This window comes from Eretmochelys imbricata, chromosome 9, assembly GCF_965152235.1.
Source record: "Eretmochelys imbricata isolate rEreImb1 chromosome 9, rEreImb1.hap1, whole genome shotgun sequence".
Lineage (NCBI taxonomy): Eukaryota > Metazoa > Chordata > Testudines > Cheloniidae > Eretmochelys > Eretmochelys imbricata.
In genome coordinates, this window is record NC_135580.1 from 102,986,274 (window position 1) to 103,005,626 (window position 19,353).

The 19,353-nt window shown below is 46.3% G+C and overlaps 1 protein-coding gene across 2 annotated transcripts in view; it reads left to right on the top strand.

The window, feature by feature from the left end:
- Positions 1-971: 971 nt before the first annotated feature.
- Positions 972-19,353, top strand: part of TAF1 (TATA-box binding protein associated factor 1) — a 143,679-nt gene continuing 125,297 nt past the window's right edge. The window contains exons 1-5 of one of the 2 annotated variants that reach the window (XM_077825992.1): positions 972-1,231; positions 1,401-1,518; positions 5,759-5,875; positions 7,288-7,401; positions 8,662-8,903. In XM_077825992.1, the coding sequence (XP_077682118.1) occupies positions 1,106-1,231; positions 1,401-1,518; positions 5,759-5,875; positions 7,288-7,401; positions 8,662-8,903 (717 nt within the window). In that variant the 5' untranslated portion in view covers positions 972-1,105. The remainder of the gene's footprint in view (positions 1,232-1,400; positions 1,519-5,758; positions 5,876-7,287; positions 7,402-8,661; positions 8,904-19,353) is intronic. The other variant, XM_077825990.1, reaches the window with a different exon arrangement.

Here is a 19,353-nt window from a genome sequence, read left to right on the forward strand (position 1 = left end):
ATTTCTTCTTTTTGATCAGAGTTCAACCTGCATAGATTCTTCGCCCCATACAGCAATCAGATCCAGTGTCTCCCTTTTGGTCCATGCTGGAGTTAATTTGTGATCCTAGGGGGACTGCAGGGTCATCTGTGCTGCTGAGCTTGCCACGCTGACCAAACAGGAGATGAAATTCAAGATTTCCCAGGGCTTTTCCTGTGTACCTGGCTAGTGTATTGGAGTTCAAAGTCCTGGCCAGAATGGTCACATTGGAGCACTCTCAATAGCTCCCGGAGGCCAATACTGTCGATTTGCGTCCGCACTACCCCAAATTCAACCCAGGAAGGTAGATCTTAGCATTACTCCCCTCGCTGGGGAGGAGTACAGAAGTCAATTTGAAGGGACCGGTTAGGTCGACGGAATGGGGGTGGTTGTGTGGATGCAGTCATTCTGAAATCGACCTAACGTGGCTAGATTTGACCTAACCCCGTGTGTAGACCAGGGCCTAGAGACGGTAAGGCTCTGCTGTTGAGTGGTCCTGAGCCCATACAGCTGTAGCTGCAACCAGTGGCTGGCGGGCCGGTGGGAGCACCTAGAGACCGTTGTTTTTCGGAAGTCTGTACTGGGGGTGCTCGCGTGAGCGGGCCCGAGAGCCCGGCTCGCTGACACCACCCGGCCCGACGGGTCCGGCCGGGCACTGAGGCGCCCCGCAGCTCGCCCCAGCTGGGGCTGAGCCTATGTCTACACTGCCGTGGTCACGCCAGCTACGCGCCTGTAGCTGGAGTCGAGCTACCCCGGTCCACACGGCGGGGGTCGACGGGAGACGCTCCTCTCGTTGCGGGCAGGGCAGGTGGACTGGAGAGCGAGCCGCTGTCGACTTGGGGGTCTTTACTAGACCCGCTCAAGCGACCGCCGGTGGACCGCTCGCCGAGCGCCGATCCTTGCCGTCGTCTCCCCCGGGAGTCGGCGGCGGGCTGGGCCGAGTCTGTCGCCCCGGCAGCGCCGGCCCCGCCCCTCCGAGCAAACGCTCTCGCCGCGCGTTCTCTATGATGCTCTCCGCAGGCGTGACCCGGCGGCGCTCGCGCCCCGCTTCTGCTTCCGGGTCGCGTCTCGGGACGAGGCGGGAGAGATGTCGGACTCGGAGAGCGAGGAGGAGGCGGAGGGGGGCCGCGCCGGGCCATTCTCCCTGGCCGGCTTCCTCTTCGGGAACATCAACGAGGCGGGGCAGCTGGAGGGGGAGAGCGTCTTGGACAAGGTGAGGCGTGGGGCCCTGGGGCCGCTGGGCTCCGTCTGCCCACAGGCGCCCCGGCTGGCCGCGCCCGGGCCCCTCTCGCCGCGGCGGGAACGTAGCCCTGGTGCTCCCCGGGCGTCACCCCTCGCGGCGCGGGGCCGCTAACGGCCGGTCCTGTCTTCCGCTGTTCCAGGAATCCAAGAAGCATTTAGCCGGTTTAGGCGCCTTGGGGCTGGGCAACCTGATCACCGAGATCACGGCCAGCGAGGAGGACGCTGCGGAGACTGACGGAGCCCAGCTGGATGAGGAGGGTGAGGCCCGAACACCCGTTCAGGTCTGGGTTGGATCGGTTGTAGCTACCGCAGCCCAGTCGAATGTTGTCACATCGAAGCGTTTTCTTAAGGAGAACAGGAGGACTTGTGGCACCCTAGAGACTAGCACGTTCACTTGAGCATAAAGCTGAAGTGCGCTGTAGCTCACGAAAGCTTCTGCTCAAAGGAATGTGTTAGTCTCTAAGGTGCCACTAGTCCTCCTTTTCTCTTTGCAAATACAGACGAACACGGCTGCTACTCTGAAACCTCTCTTTAAAGAGTAACGGTGCATTTCTAGCTCTTCTTACTGAAACGGAAACCGTAATTTCATTGTTGACGCTCTAGTCGCATTTTGATATCTGCCAATCTGCAGGAAGGCGGAGGCAATAACTGTGAGGCATGAACTGTCCTAGTTGCATCACTAATGTAGTAATACCTAAGCCTAACAATTGTACTTGAGAAGGTAACTGTGGTGCACAATTGTATATTTGCATGTTTAGTGAATCATTATGGTCTCTTGTTCAGTCTTTAAAACAACCAAACCAGCATGGAGGCATCTATTTAACAAATATATACTACTTAATATTCCAATTTATTATGACCTTGTCTTTCTACTCAGTTGTGTGTCTCCACTTCACCGTTGGATCTTGGACTTATTTAAATTGTAAAACCTATTGGTCCATTGATCTATTGTCTTCATTACTTGTTTTGCACATTGTATAGCGCAATAGGGCTGTGATCCTCAATTGAAGTTTCTAGGTGCCACTGTAATGTTCTGGAGAGACAAGGTGGGTGAGGTAACTTATTTTATTGCAACAGCTTCTGTTGGTGAGAGAGAGAAGCTTTCGAGTTTACACAGAACTCTTCTCCAGGTCTGGGAAACTAACTCAGGGGAGTCAAGGCTTGTCTTCACATACAGTGCTACAGCTGCTGTAGCATTTTTGTGAATACACTACTATGCCCATGGGAGTGGGTTACTGATTTTCACAGATTAGTCTATATCTGATGTGTTGGTCCTCTTCCTCAAAGGAAACCTGCACAACACTTTCAAAAGATGAATCAGGGCACTTAAATGCATTACTCTACTAGACACTAAAAATCATGGATTGAATACAGATACTGGATTTATGGCTTATTACAACAGTCTGTAACCCACTAACAATCCCCATAGCTGCTATCCACCCTTTCCTTCCTACGACTGGAAGGGTATTAATGGGCCACTTCACCTTGAGTGGTACCTTGAAATGTGTGTTAACTACTTAAGCTAAACAGTCTGTTCAGACCCTGTGTTTAGCAATGGCACTGAAACCTTGTCTATACTACAGGTTACTTTGGTATAACTTACGTCGCTCAGAGATGTGAATAATCCACACCCCTGAGCAATGTAAATTATACCGACCTAAGCACCAGTGTAGACAGTGCTATGTCAGTGGGAGAGCTTCTCCCACTGACCTAGGGCTTGTCTACACTGGCACTTTACAGCGCTTCAACTTTCTCACTCAGGGATGTGAAAAAACAAGCCCCTGAGCTCTGCAAGTTTCAGCGCTGTAAAGCGCCAGTGTGAACAGTACACCAGCACTGGGAGCTACGTCTCTCATGGAGGTGGGTTTTTTTAGAGCTCGGGGAGAGCTCTCTCCCAACGCTGTGCCGCGACTGCACAAGCCGTGTTAAAACACTGTTGTGGTAGCGCTTTAACGTTGCCAGTGTAGACTAGCCCATAGCTACTGCCTCTTGCGGAGGCAAGCATTATTAAGCCGATGGGAGATCTCTCTCCCATCAGCTTAGAGCAGCGATTCTCAGCCCGCGGTCGCATGTGGCCCAATTAGCACAGAGCTGTGGCCCAGCTTAGCTATGTTCTAAAGTCTGTCTGTGTGCCCCGGGTTCCAGGTTCCCAGCTGCCCAGCATGGGAGTGTCTGGGCTGCCCTGGTGCGACGGGTTTGGGGTCCGGGCTGCCCTGGAGGGGTCAGGGTCCGGACTGCTGGCCCGCCCAGTGTGGCGGTGGTCGGGGAAGCCACTTGGCCCCACAAGCTCTGCAGTCCGAGTCGGGCTGGCTGGCACCCAGCCTCCCTGTGCAGCAAGGGTTGGGGCCCATAGTTCGTAATCAGTTGAGAACCACTGACTTAGTGTCTCCACCATAAGTGCTAGAGCTAAGTGCTGTAGTGTAGATGTACCTGAGTTAGTTCCCCAGACCTGAAGAGCTTTGTGTAAGCTTGTCCCTCTCTAGAAATTGGTCCAATAAAATGTTGCCTCATCCACCTTGTCTCTCTAGTATCCTGGGACCAGTGTAGCTAAACAACATTGTGTACTGCAATCTACTGTAATACAAATAAATAAAGGACAGAAATAGCACTGGTTCTGAGAATGCTTGAAATGTCTTTTTCTCACTGAGTGATGCTCAGTGCAGCAGTAACTCTAATAAGAAAAGAAATAATTCCAACATAAGGACCAGAGTCTACCCTGCCAATATCTTTGTACAAACCTCATCTTATCATTAGACAATTTGCTGTTGTTCAAGGTTAAGGTATTGCCCTAGCTTTGTAAACTTGGGTAAATCTCACTGCCCAATTGCTTTCCATTGCCTTTATACATGTTGTCTATAGATTGTCTGCTCATAGGGCCAGGGATCCCTGCCTTTATACCTATCTGTAAAGTTCCCCGCTCACTGTTTGTGGGATTTAATTTTGTTTAATACAAAAAACTTATGTTAAAAGAATATGAAGGTTGCAAAGTCAAGTGTTTGAAAGTTGAAATGCCAGAATTAAGGATGCCTGTTCAGTCTTAAGTCTGTCTCTTGTACATGAACATTGTAGTGATTTTTAATGACGTGATCAGATAATTGTTTTTCTTTTCTGTACATGTTCCACTTTGCCCCCAGGATGGAACAAAGCTCAGTGAATGAGGCAGTTGTTCAGTATTGCTTTCTATCATTCAATACGTGGCTCTGGCGCTTATTTATTGCACACTATCCAAATGCTGCACTGAATATAGAATTATGAAATTCACTATGGGCTTTTCTGTACTGCTCATTACTGTAGTGGTTAGTATCTCACAAATGGTAACAGACCCAATTTTGGGTGGAGATTGTCCTTTCTCTTCCTAGTCATCTGCCTTATTCTCTATACCCCTTTCAACTTCAAGAGCAAGTGAAGCTGGTGTCCTACTGACACAGCATCATTCACTACACAGCCCTCGTTCGTGCCCCGAGCACCCTCCATGCTAAATGAGTCGGGAATTGTGTGGAAAAAGTGATCGTGTAATTAAAGACTGTATCGTGCGTATACAAAAGGGGGCAACATCAAGGTTTTGAGAGCAGCCTTAGTTCTGGCATTTCTTAACTTCCACGAGCTTGACTTTTGCAACCTCACTAACATTCTTTTAAGAGTTCTTAATTTAATTTAATTAATTTATTTTTGGAAAAGATTTGAAAACAAATTATTTGCAACTATAGCAACACTCCATCATGCATTATCAGCCGGGTGTGAATCATCACTCAGACTGCAGCATAGACTCCTTGACTGCAGTTTAATTACATTAGCTGCTAGCAGTAGAAGGCTGTTCATAGGAGTGTACGTAACACAATGAAACAGTGAGTTATTTATAAATGAGTAGACTTATTTTACAGACAGCGTAGCAGAGGACAAAAATATGATAAGTTATTTCTGAGAGGCAGTGTGGCAGTTAATAGGATTTGTTTTTGCAATAGTAGTTATATTCCCAGCTTCTGTAACCCCCAATGGGATATGGTGCTTTGCTTGATACAGTTGTGAAAGTACAGAATTACGAACGTTCATCAGTAGAAGACATTCAATTAGGACTCATGGTCTGGTTCCCAGGCGGTGTACTTACCTCTGGGTCAAAGGGCCTGTCTCAGCAGCTTGTAACTCTGCCAAATCTGAACAGATTTCCATGAGACTGGCACTTCCCTGACCCCAATGATCCACCTTCCAGATTTCAAAGTCTTGCTGCAAACCATGAAGGTGTTGGAGCTCTTGGGGGCAGGGGAAGGGAAGAAAGACCAGACCTTTTTAGAATAGAAAACATTAGGTAACCTTAATACAGGGGTTGTATTTGCTCCTCCAGTAAAATAGAGTATAGAAGGGGGTGGAAAGAAGTTACAGCAGGAAGGAGGGGGTAGGCGGATGGAGAAGTCAGGATAGACTAAGATGGGATGAGGTAAGATGTGGTGAGTACATGTTGGGATATGATTTTGTTGTATGACAAGTCTTTCCTCCTCCTCAGGCTGGGTTAAGAGCACAGAGGATGCTGTTGATTACTCAGATATTAATGAGGTGGCTGAAGATGAGAGTCGCAGATACAGGCAGGCAATGGGCACCCTTCAGCCAATTCGAAGACCAGGTAATTGGTGGTGGTAGGAGTACACATAGACAAAATGATTAACAGTTAATGGTACGTCTCTGTGGGGCGGATTGGCTTTTGCTGCTGTTGTTGAGAGTGATCCTTCTGTAATCATCGTTTTCCTGCCATGTTCTTTGCCTGCTTCACGAACCTCATGTAAGCCAGTGGGGCAAATAAATGGCCTAGACATCAAATAATGTACATGAGGGTGGTGAAATTTCAGTCCCTTTCTTTAGGGGCTGGGTTTATTTTTCTGAAGCAAAACAGCTCATCATAATTTCTATAGATAAACCAGATTGTTTTCCCTGACCCAGGGTCTTCTGCAATATCCTACCTCCTTCTCGCAGGTGTTCCTGTAAAGTGAGTTGTTGGTTGGCCTTTGATCTAAGGACAGGGTAGGCCACAGGCTGTTACATGATTCCTGGTCTCAGACCTATCTCCTGGGGGGAAATCAGTTAGTCACAGGAGGGGGCTAAGGCCCATTCCCTTGGAGGATTATCCGAACCAATGACACCCCTCCTCTGTTTCTCCCCATCTCCCTTCCCTAGCATTCTGTTTAATGGCAGCTGTTCATGAGGAGGCATCTTCATCCAAGTTCTACCACGACTTTCACTTTCACAGGTTATAAGGAGGGGTGAGGCTGGCCTTTATGCTCCTCCAATGAGGACTAATATAGGAGATCCCTGTCTGTAGGATACAGAATTGTAAACATCTGCAGTTTTTTTCCCCCTGTGTTATTGCTAGTGCAATTGATGAATCTGCTGCCTGTCTCCTAAAGGAACTTTCCACCTCCGCTCCTGTCAGTCAGGAGCAGGAAATTAGGAATGTTGCAGTAATCTAGGGTTTCTGCTCTGAATTTTCATGTTTCTCTCGTCAGTTTTCATGCTCCCCTACTCATCCACATTTTAAGCCCTGATTTTGTAAGCCGTTGAGTGCAGGGAAACCACCGTTGGGGCAGCTTTGGGTGATCTATTTGAGAAACTGGAAAGGTATTTGTAATAAGTTAATGCTGAGACAGGGTCCTTTCTGTGGTTTGGGGTGGAGGTGAGATACCCTAGTTGTGGTATTGGGGTAGGAGTGTCTGGGTATCCTTGAAAGTGGATTTTTTTTATTTTTATTATTTTTTTTAATAAAGATAAATAAGTTAATGGAGGATAGGTCCATCAATGACTGTTAGCCAAAATGGTAAGGGATGCAACCTCAGGTACCGGATGTCCCTAAACGCCAAGTGCCAGAGCTGGGACTGGATGACTGGGAATGGATTACTTGATGATTGCCCTGTTCCGTTCATTCCCTCTGAAGCATCTGGCACTGGCCACTGCCAGAGACACGATACTGGGCTGAATGGACCATTGGTCTGATCCAGTATGGTCACATGTTCTGAAGGTGATTGTCTCCTTTTGACTGGTTAGATGAAGATGAGGATGATTATGATGCCGACTGTGAAGATATTGATTCTAAGCTGATGCCGCCACCACCTCCACCTCCAGTAAAGAGAGATGATGAAAAGGATGCAACAGCCCCTGGTGAGTAAGGACTCTCATTTTCTATCTGAAACTTGTGGGAAGAATCTAGGAGTTTTGGGATGACAGGATGTGACAAATCAAGGATTCAAGCATTTCTGTGGAGTGGCTTTATACTGTAGCATGTTTGGGATCTTGTCAAAGATCCATCCTGCAGACTGGATCTGAAGGCCAATTATGCAAAGAAGTAGCGCTGCTTAGGAGTAACTGGCTTTTATATAAAATATAGAGTAAAAGATGTTAACACTTTCAACAGTAATGTTAAGATTCATAATCAAACCAACCTGTGACGTTCACCTGCTTCTCTGTTTTGCCTTCTCTCAGCGGGGACTGTGAGTTGCAGAGGTGATCTAGGGATGCACTGAAAGGCTAAACTGGAACAGGAATCAATAACTATAAAACATGGAGGCTTAGGGCATGGCTACACTTGCAGATGTAGAGCTCTGGGAGTTAAACCAGCCTTCGGAGACCGCAGCAGGGAAAATGCTGCTGTGTGTTTACACTGTCAGATTCAAGTGCACTGGCGTGGCCACATAAGCAGCTCTTGCAATGCCACAAAGAGCAGTGCATTGCGGTAGCTATCCCAGCGTTCAAGTGGCTGCAACATGCTTTTCAAATGGCGGGGGGGACGTGTGGAGAGTGACAGGGAGTGTGTTGTGTGTATGTGGGGGGGAGAGAGAGTGGGTTTTGGGGTGCTGAGTGTGTGTCAGCATACTGTCTTGTAAGTTCAGACAGCAGCAGACCCCCCTTTCCCCCCTCCCCTCTCTCTCTCACACACAGCATTCCACAGTAATGGTTGGTTTGTCCCAGAGCAGATAAGCAGCCGGATGTCAGAAACAGAGCTTTGAAAGGGGATATCTGCATTCCTACAGCCGAGTTCAAAACAGAGACAAGAGTGGCCACTTGACTTCAGGGAATTATGGGACGTTTCTGGAGGCCGATCACAGTGCAGTAATTCAACACCTCGGTCACACTGATGCCCAGGTGTTTCAGCCGGGGCGCAGCAAGCTTTATGCTTCTTGTGGAGGAGGATTACCAGGAGCACTCCAGCTGCAGAGTCCAGGCGCTCTAAGTGCCTTGCCAGTGTGGACGGGTGGGGAATGAGGGTGCCTGGGGCCGCTTTAATGCGCTCTAACTTGCAAGTGCAGCCAAGCCCTTAGATTCAGCATATTTTAAAATCAGGAAACAATGCTTGTGGAGTGCAGGGGTAGTGCTGGGGACCAAGAAAGGAAACTTGTTCATAAGATACTTGTTCTATTGTAGTATCTGAAGATGGAGATGGTATCATTCTGCCCTCCATCATTGCTCCGTCCTCTGCTACCTCTGAGAAGGCGGATTTCAGCAGTTCTTCTGATTCTGAGTCAGAGATGGGACCCCAAGATGCAAGGCAGGCAGAATCCAAGGAAGGGAAACTGACACTGCCTCTTGCAGGAATAATGCAGCGAGATGCCACCAAACAGCTGCCGAGTGTTACCGAGCTGTTCCCGGAATTCCGGCCTGGCAAGGTATTGTATGTGTTGGGGACAGTGTCCAAGGGAAAATGATGGAAACTCCGTCACTTGGGACACTTAAGACTGGAAAAAAAGCCATCCTAGTAAATGTGTGCTTGGTAGAGTGAGAGGGGCTAGGTGATTGTCATCTCCATCTCTGATTTCTCTGTGTCTGTTTACTGGCTGCCATCAGTGACTGCTTTCCATGGGAAGCTGGATAGTGCTTCTCCTACTCTCAGGAGGTGTCTCTTAGAAAGAGTTTTTCATGTAAATCAGGTTCTGGCGTATATATTTTACCCTTCTATAGAGCTTTGGTGCACAGATTTCAAAGCACTTTATGAATGGGGAGAGAGTACCCTTCTCCAGATTACAGGTGAATCACTGAAGTTAGTCACAGCCTCATCCACTTGTTTGTCACCTTTTCTCACAAATGTGTCTGCTCCTTGTTCCCTAACTCAGGGAACTTTCTCCCTGAACTGATTCATTTTTAAATCCCTCCTCAAAACCCAATGTGTCTGTGACTCCTATAAGAAATCAGCTGATAGTAACGGCTAGGATGAGATGAAGATGAGGGTGATTTTAAGTAGCAAACTGTTTGTAGTCCACATCTTATTAGATTGTAAATTCCTAAAGGCAAGGGAGCATGTCTTTGTATAGCACCCAGCACAAGGAAGTCTTGATCCTGAGTGGGGCTGCTGGATGCTTTTCCAGTGTAAATGTTTACTAATAATAGTCATAAAAAAACTGGATGAAACACTTAAGTCCTCTCCCAGGAGGAGCTGTAGAGTTGAGCCCTATTGTAAATTTGCTAATATCTTGTAAGTACCTTGGAGCAGGGACTGTCTTTGTGTGTTTCTATGGTCCTTAGCACAGTGAGGCCCTGACCTGTGTAGGTGCTAACACAATACAAATAATAACTGTTTAATCAAGTTTTAAATGTGGCAAGAAACTGGGATTCCACCACTGTTGTCAGGAGACTGTGTTTTCCAGCCTCATATATCTCACTGTCAGGAAGATTTTCCTCAAATTAAATGCTAATTTTTTTTCTTAATCTTGTCCCAGTTACTCCTACTTAAATCCCCTTTATTATAGGTGGAGCTGTTAATGACAACAGTTATTAAAGTTGCCTAACTCTTCCTTTTACTACCCCTGTTTCCAGTTTAAAACTTTGCCAAACATCTACAGTTCATGTTGAAACTTTCCATTCTTGGTCTCTGCCACAAGCTGAATTTTTCTGGAGAGTGTTAATAAAAATGATGTAGCTATTTTGGAGAACAAGATTGGCAGGTGTATTATTCCTCTACTGTTAACCAAGTTTTTCAACCATTTTTTGAAGAGCACTAGCACCTTAGGGGTTTGTAGCAGGATCTTGACATTTGGCAGGGGAATAGTGTAGACGTAGCGTAGACTGTCGGTCCTTCATCAGTTGAGACTGAGCCAATCACAACACGTCTTCCAATCTTCTCTCGCTCTGGCCATCCTTCGCCATGCTTGTCCATATCTCCTTGTTAGGAAGTCATCCCATCTCTTTTGGAGGCTGACTGCGTGGCCGTTTCTGTTCTCGCGGATACCACTCGGATATAGCTGCAGTCCATCTGTTGTCGCTGAATTGTCCCGTCCACTGCATTTTGCTGAGCCTGCTTTCAACAACGTCTCGCACTCCAGACTGCTGCCTAATTATTTCATTGGGGTTGTGATCACGGAGCGAAATGCCCAAAAATATTCGTTCCATTGCCCTCTGTGTGACAGACAGTTGAAGTTCTTCAGTCTTTGTCAGTGACCATGTTTCGCTGCCATATAACATTGCTGGAAGCACGGTCGAGTTAAAAAGATTCGCATGAGTTGTTTTGCTGATCTTTCCTTGGAGGATGTCCTTGATGTCATTGAATAGCACCATCCAGCTTTTTTTCTGTGTGACAGTTTGCCTTTCTGATTGTGGCGCATGTTGACTTCCTTACCCAAATAAACGTATTTATCAACCTTTTTGGATCTGCTCTCCTCCAAGAGTTATTTGGGTTCTTGGCAGAATATCTGATCTCATGTATTTTGTTTTCAACCAGTTCATTTTTAATCTGACTTGACTACTTTTCGGCTTCAGTTCTTTAAGCATTCTCTCAAGCTGGGCTGTGTTTTCAACTATCAGCACTATGTCATCTGCGAACCTGAGATGGTTTAGCCGCTCGCTGTTGATATTAATCCCGCCTTTCAAGTCTGCTTATCGACAAAACAATTCAAGACAGGCTGTGAATAGTTTTGGTGAAACTGTATCTCCTTGTTTCACACCTTTCTCGATGGGGATTCGGAGGGGAGTATCGAAGAGCGATATGTGCGTGCTGCAGCTAGAGTTTGCTTCCTTTAGTAATGTGATATATTTTGCCCTGATGCCCTGTTCTGAAAGTGCTTCAAGAACAGTGTTAGTTTCTATGCTGTTGAACGCCTTCTCGTAGTCCACGAAGGCAATACCCAAAGGGAACTTGTATTCCCTTGAACGCTCTAGTAGTTGGTTTAGAGTGAAGATGTGGTCTATCATGCTGTAATTCCTTCGAAAGCCGGCCTGCTCTCTAGGTTGCTGTTCATCCAGGTTTCGCGACGGTCGATTTATTATTTTAGTGAACAACTTATAGATATGCGAAAGCAGGCAGATCTGGCGATAGTTCTTTAGATTTTCTCAATTGCCTTTCTTATGCAGCAAGATGGTATTGTACTCTTTCCAAGTGGATGGTATCTTCTGGATTTCCAGGTAGTGGCTGAACCTTTGGGTGAGAGCTTTCCAAAGTTCCTGACCACCCGCCTTAAGCACTTCTGCTGTCAGACCATCCTTGCCTGGAGCCTTCCCCTCTTTATAGACCCTGAGGTTAAATGTGTTTTTTTTGTTTTTTGGTCCTTGTGAAAATCCATCTAGATTAGTTATAAATCACAGAAAATGATTATTTGCACATGTACAGTAGAATTTGTTAGAGGCTTATTTCAAATGCTGTATGGTAGAGCCCTGTGCAGGACTATTTTTTTAATACTGCTCCTGTCTTGCATGCAAGTCCTACTCCCGCAATCTTTCTTGCATTTTTATCCTGTTTCCACCTTAGATCTCTCAAGAAAGACAAATTCCACCATAAAAAGAACAGGAGTACTTGTGGCACCTTAGAGACTAACAAATTTATTTGAGCATAAGCTTTCGTGAGCTACAGCTCACTTCATCGGATGCATACAGTGGAAAATACAGTGGGGAGATTTATATACACAGAGAACATGCAACAATGGGTATTACCATACAGACTGTGGCAAGAGTGATCAGGAAAGGTGAGCAATTACCAGCAGGAGAGCTGGGGGAGGGGGGAACCTTTTGTAGTGATAATCAAGGTGGGCCATTTCCAGCAGTTGACAAGAACAGTAGGGGGGGTGTCAAGATTCCTTCCCCACTCTGAACTCTAGGGTACAGATGTGGGGACCTGCATGAAAACCCCCCTAAGCTTATTTTTACCAGCTTAGGTTAAAACTTCCCCAAGGTACAAACTATTTTATCTTTTGCCCTTGGACTTTATTGCTGCCACCACCAAGCGTCTAACAAATATATAACAGGGAAAGAGCCCTCTTGGAAACGCCTTTCCCCCCAAAATCCTCCCAAACCTTACACCCCCTTTCCTGGGGAAGGCTTGATAAAAATCCTCACCAATTTGCATAGGTGAACACAGACCCAAACCCTTGGATCTTAAGAACAATGAAAAAGCGATCAGGTTCTTAAAAGAAGAATTTTAATTGAAGAAAAAGTAAAAGAATCATCTCTGTAAAATCAGGATGGTAAATACCTTACAGGGTAATCAGATTCAAAACAGAGAATCCCTCTAGGCAAAACCTTAAGTTACAAAAAGACACAAAAACAGGAATATCCATTCCATTCAGCACAACTTATTTTATCAGCCATTTAAACAAGACAGAATCTAACGCATATCTAGGTAGATTACTTTCCTTTTCTGTTCCTGGCAAAAGCATCACACAGATAGAGAGAACCTTTGTTTCCCCTCCCCCCTCCAGCTTTGAAAGTATCTTGTCTCCTCACTGGTCATTTTGGTCAGGTGCCAGCGAGGTTATCCTAGCTTCTTAACCCTTTACAGGTGAAAGGGTTTTTCCTCTGGCCAGGAAGGATTTTAAAGGTGTTTGCCCTTCCCTTTATATTTATGACAGGGGGAAATAAAAATATTCCACCGTGCTACTAAAAAAACCAACCAACCCACAGTTGGTTAATATATTTTTTATGTATATAAACAGAATTCAGACACAATTTTTACTACTAAAAGAATAGAACAAATCTTATTTAAACTGTGTAAAAATACTTTGTCTGTTAGACATGAAATCTCTTTCTATCCCTCACTTAAATTTAAGTTTTACAATTTTTAAAGTGTTTTCCAACTAATTACCACAGTCTGTCTGTCTTCCCCCCTGCCCCCAATCCCACCCCCAACAAAGTACGTTTTACCTGCTCCTGCTATTATGGCAACATGTCTGAGTTACTACAGAGAAGTCTTTCCTGGTATCTGGCTGGTGAATCTTGTCCACGTGCTCAGGGTTCAGCTGATCGCCATATTTGGGGTCGGGAAGGAATTTTCCTCCAGGGCAGATTGGAAGAGGCCTTGGGTTTTTTTTTGCGTTCCTCTGTAGCATGGGGCACGGGTCACTTGCTGGAGGATTCTCTGCACCTTGAAGTCTTTAAATCATGATTTGAGGACATCAATAGCTCAGACATAGGTAAGAGGTTTATTGCAGGAGTGGGTGGGTGAGATTCTGTGGCCTGCATTGTGCAGGAGGTCAGACTAGATGATAATAATAGTCCCTTTTGACCTTAACTATGAATCTATGTCCTGTAGGACCTTTGGGATCCCAGTTCTGCTGTAGGGCTCTGCTGTATGGCTTCATCAAAATACCATATGCGGCCTGGGGAAGGTGCACTGGCCTGGAAGCCAAAACACTATGAACCTCAACTCTTCTGTTGACTAGTCTGTTTAGATTGTAAGCTCTTCAGGGCAGAGATCGTCTACTATTATGTTTGTACAGGACCTAGCTTAATGAAGCCCTGTTCTTGGTTGGGCCCTAGGCACTACCATAATAAACATGATTAATAATAATGGTGGTGGTAATTCTGTGCATTTCACAAGCCATATTACTGAGCAAGGCCTCACATCCTTACCCTGGGAGGCAAGCAAGCACTCCTATTTTACTGAAGGAGTAACTGAAATGTCTGTCCGGGCTAGAAATAGAACTCATGTCTCAGATATGGCAGGCTCAGGTCATAACCAGTTAGCCACATTGCCTCTCAGAAAGAACCTGCTAAATGTATGTTTAGGTATGTAGTCTGTTGCTATTTCTCCATATGTAACCCATTGTTCAAGGGTTGTCTGCCACTAGTCTTGTCTGGTTTACAGAAGATAGCAACTTACTGCTGCTGTCAACTAACAATAGAATTGTAGACTGGAATGGACCTCGAGAGGTCATCTAGTTCAGTCCCCTGCACTCAAGACAGGACTAAGTATTGTCTAGACCATCTCTGACAGGCGTTTGTCTACCCTGCTCTTAAAAATCTATAATGATGGAGATTCCACAGCCTCCCCGGGCAATTTATCCCAATGCTTAACCACCCTGACAGTAAGTTTTTCCTAATGTCCAACTTAAATCACCCTTGCTGCAATTTAAGCCCATTGCTTCTTGTCCTATCCTCAGAGGTTAAGAAGAACAGTTTTTCTGTCTCCTTCTTGTAGTAACCTACTATGTACTTGAAAACTGTTATCATGTCCCCTCTGTCTTCTCTTTTCCAGACTAAACAAACCCAATGTTTTCAATCTTCCCTCATAGGTAGGGCCTTACCAAATTCACAGTACATTATGGTAAATTTCACTGTCATAGGATTTGAAAATTGGTAAATTTCATGTTTTCAGATGTTTAAATCTGAAATTTCACAGTGTTGTAACTCTAGGTGTCCCGACCCAAAAGGGGATTGTGGAGGGGTCGCAAACCTGTCATGGGGGGGGTCACAAGATTGCCACCCACACTTCTGTGCTGCCTTCAGAGCTGGACTCTGAAGGCAGCAATGAGGAGCTTTCTGCAGCCGCAGGAGGTTCCCAGAGGTGGAGGTGGGTCTGAGCTCCTCCTGAGCGTGGCTGTGCAGGGGATGGACCAGTCCTGTCCCTCCCCAGCCCAGCCAGAGCTAGGAGCCCCCTGGCTGGAGCATTCCTAGCAGTAGGGGGAGATCGGATTTCATGGGGAAGGGCTTATTTCACGGTCTGTGATGTGTTTTTAATGGCTGTGAAATTGGTAGGGCCCTACTCATGGGTCATTTGTACACGTCTTTCCTGAAATGCGGTGCCCAGAAGTGGGCACAATACTCCAGCTGAGGCCTAATCCGCATGGAGTAGAGCGGAAGAATTACTGCTCGTGTCTTGCTTACAACACTCCTGCTAATGCAGACCAGAATGATGTTTGTGTTTTGGCAACGGTGTTATCCTATTGACTTATATTTAGCTTGTGATCCACTATGAACCTCAGATCTTTTTCTGCAGTACTCCTTGCTAGGCAGTCATTTCCCATTTTGTATGTGTGCAACTGATTGTTCCTTCCTAAGTCCAGTACTTTGCATTTGTCCTTATCGAATTTCATCCTATTTTACTTCAGACCATTTCTCCAGTTTGTCCAGATCGTTTTGAATGTAAATCCTGTCCTCCAAAGCACTTGCAACCATTCCCAGCTTGGCATCGTCTGCAAACTTTATAAGTGTACTCTCTATACCATTATCTAAATCAGTGGTCTCCGACCTTTTTATGCCCAAAATCACATTTTTGAATCTAAGGGTAACCCAGGATCTACCACGCCCCTTCCCCGAGGCCCCTCCCCCTCCCCAAAGCCCCGCCCCGCTCACTCTATCTCCTCCCCCCTCTCCGTTGCTCACTCTCCCCCTCCCTCACCCTCACTCACTTTCATCGGGCTGGGGTTCGGGAGTGGGTGCGGGCTCTGGGCTGGGGCCAAGGGGTTCGCAGTGTGGGAGGGGGCTCTGGGCTGAGCCTGGGGCAGGGCTTTGGGATGCAGGATGGGGTGAGGGATGTAAGCTCTAGGAGGAAGTTTGGGTGCAGGAAGGGACTCCGGGCTGGGGCAGAGTGTTGGGGTTCAGGGTGCGGGCTCTGGGAGGGAGGTCAGGGCTGGAGCAGGGGTTGGGGTGCAGAAGGGGGTATGGGGTCCTGGCTCTGGGAGGGGGCTCAGGGTTAGGGAGCAGGAGGGGGTTTGGGGTGCTGGCTCCGGGAGGGGGCTCAGGGTGTGGTTAGGGGTGCATGAGGGGGTATAGGGTTCTGGCTCCAGGACTGGGGCTCAGGGATGGGGGTGCGGCCTCCTGCCGGGCAGCACTTACCTTTGGCGGCTCCCGGTCGGCAGTGGGTGCAACGAGGCTAAGGCAGGTTCCCTGCCTACCCCAGCCTCACACCGCTCTCGTAAGGGGCCATCCTGCCCCTGGGGAGGTGTGGGGGGCATGTGGCTCCAGGCACCGCCCCTCTCTGTAGGCTCCACCCGTGCAGCTCTCCCGGCCAATGGGAGCGTGTGGAGGGAGACCCCTGCCCCCTGGGGCTGCACTGGCCGCTTCCGGGAGCGTCTTGGGGTCGGGGTAGGCAGGGAGTCTATGCTGTGCTGCTGGTAATTGCGATCAACTGGGAGGTCCTCTAGTATCGACTATTGCGATCGACTGGTTGGTGACCACTGATCTGAATGATTGATCAAGATATTGAACAGAACCGGATCCAGAACTGATCCTTGTGGGACCCCATTCGATATACCCTTCCAGCTTGACTGTGAACCACTGATAACTGGTTGGAAAACTGTTTCCAGTGAGTAGTTATGTACCCACCTTATAGTATGTCCATCTAGGTTGTAATTCCCTAGTTTGTTTATGAGAAGATCATACAAGACCGTATCCAAAGCTTTACTAAAGTCAAGGTATACTACATTTACTGCTTCCCCCCCATCCACAAGGCTTGTTACTCTGTCAAAGAAGGTTAGTTTTGACAGGTTTTAGGTTGGTTTGACAGGATTTGTTTCTGACAAATCCATGCTGGCTGTTATTTATTACCTTATTATCTTTTAGGTGATTGCTTAATTATTTGCTTCATTATCTTTCTGGGTACAGAAGTTAAGCTGACTGGTCTGTAATTCCCTGGGTTGTCCTTATTTCCCTTTTTAGAGATAGGCACTACATTTGCCCTTTTCCAGTCTTCTGGAATCTCTCCTGTTTTCCATGATTTTTAGAGGATCATCGCTAATGGCTCAGATATCTCCTCAGTCAGCTCCTTGTGTGTTCTAGGACTGTAATTATTCTGTCAGCTGAAGTGGTAGAGGTCTGTGCTACAGTGCTCAAAGTTCTTGGTTCAAATCCTGATGATGATGATCTGTGGAGGGTAGTTACAGTTGTACATGACAGACATTTTTCACTTAAAAAAAAATTGAAATTACAATTCTAACCCTATCTTAAAGACTTCAGAGTCATAGAATTTAAGGCCAGAAAAGACCACAAGATCATCTAGTCTGAGCTGTATATATCAAGCCCTCTGTATCACAAGCACAGGAGAGAGAGAATGCTCGGTGCTACCTCAGAGCACCGTCCCACAGCGTCCAATGTCTCACCTCCAGCTGTGGCCATCTCTGATGCTTCAGCGGAAGGGGACAACCCTCCCCCCCCACTGCGTTGGAGGGGGATTCTTCCTGACCCCTGCAGGTAACTGGCGGAGGCCGTAAAGCATGAGATTTTAGGAACATTTGACATGAACCAGAAGGGACGCTCCAGGCAACTTATCCTTCCTGTCATATGATAGGTCCTCCCCATTGTCCTGACCATACTACTAGCTCTTTGATGCATTTGTTCCAGTTTAAATTAATCTTTTCATGAACATGAGTGGCCAGAATTGTACACAGTATTCCAAATGAGGTCTTACCAATGCCTTGTGCAATAGCATTAATACTTTATCTATCCTGGAAATGTCTAGCCTAACATGTCCTAGAATTGCATTTGCCTTTTGTGCAGCTGCATTGTATTAGTGATTCATGGTCCTCCTATGATCGACCAAAACACCCAGGCTTCTCTCCTTTTCTGTTGCTTCCAGCTGATGAGTCCCACAGTGTAAATTCTTATTATTAGACCCTAAGTGCATGATTGTGCACTTAGTACTATTCATCCAGTTGTTCCTGTACATATTTCGATCCTCCTGTGTATTGACAGTATCTTCCCACTCTGTATCGTCAGCAAATTTAATTAGCCTACTTTTTGTGACATTATTAATGCAAATATTAAATAAGATTCGTCCTGAGACTGATTCTTGAGGAATTCCATTAGGAACCTCCCTCTAGTTCCACAGTGTACCTCTTAACACAACCTGTTGTGTCCTCCCGTTTAGCCAGTTTCTTATCCACCTTACAATTCTTGTACTAATCCCCATTTTCTCTAGTTAAATATTTTCCCATGTGATATTATGTCAAATGCTTTACCAAACTCCAAGTGTATTAGATCTGCTATATTTCCCCTATGTAAAAAAAATCAGTTATTTTCTTAAAGAAGAATATTAGTCTGATAGGCTCTACCTTTGGTAAATCCATGTTGCACTGAATCCTCTTTTCCATTTACCTCAGTGAATTTAATTATTCTTTGATTCCAAATTTGTTCTAACGCCTTGCATGCTACTGAGGTCAGACTAACAGGTCTGTTACTGCCTGGATCACCTGTTTCTCCCCCTCTCTTAAATATAGGTCTGACGTTAGCTATTAGGGTGATGTCATGATGGGGTCTACTACAGACCACCTAACCAGGGAGAATAGGTGGATGAGATCTTTTTTAAACAGGTAACAAAAGCATCCAAAGCACAGGACTTGCTGGTGATGGGGGACTTCAGCTACCCAGACATCTGTTGGGAAAACAACACAGCAGGGCACAGATTATCAAATACGTTCTCGGAATGTATTGGAGACCATTTTTATTTCAGAAAGTGGAGACACCTGCAGGGGAGAGGCTGTTCTAGATTTGATTTTGACAAATAGGGATGAACTGGTTGAGAATTTGAAAGTGGAAGGCAGCTTGGGTGAAAGTGATCATGAAATGATAGCGTTCATGATTCTGAGGCATGGTAGGAGGGAGAACAGCACAATAAAGACAATGGATTTCAAGAAGGACAAGAATCAATTGGCTTAAATTGCAGCAGGGGAGGTTTAGGTTGGACTTAGGAAAAGCTTCCTAACTGTCAGGGTGGTTAAGCACTGGAATAAATTGCCTAGGGAGGTTGTGGAATCTCCATCATGGGAGACTTTTAAGAGCAGGTTAGACAAACACCTGTCAGGGATGGTCTAGATAATTAGTCCTGCCATGAGTGCAGGAGATTGGACTAGATGACCTCTCGAGGTCCCTTCCAGTTCTATGATTCTATTCTTTAATCATTTTGGTACCACCCCCGAATAG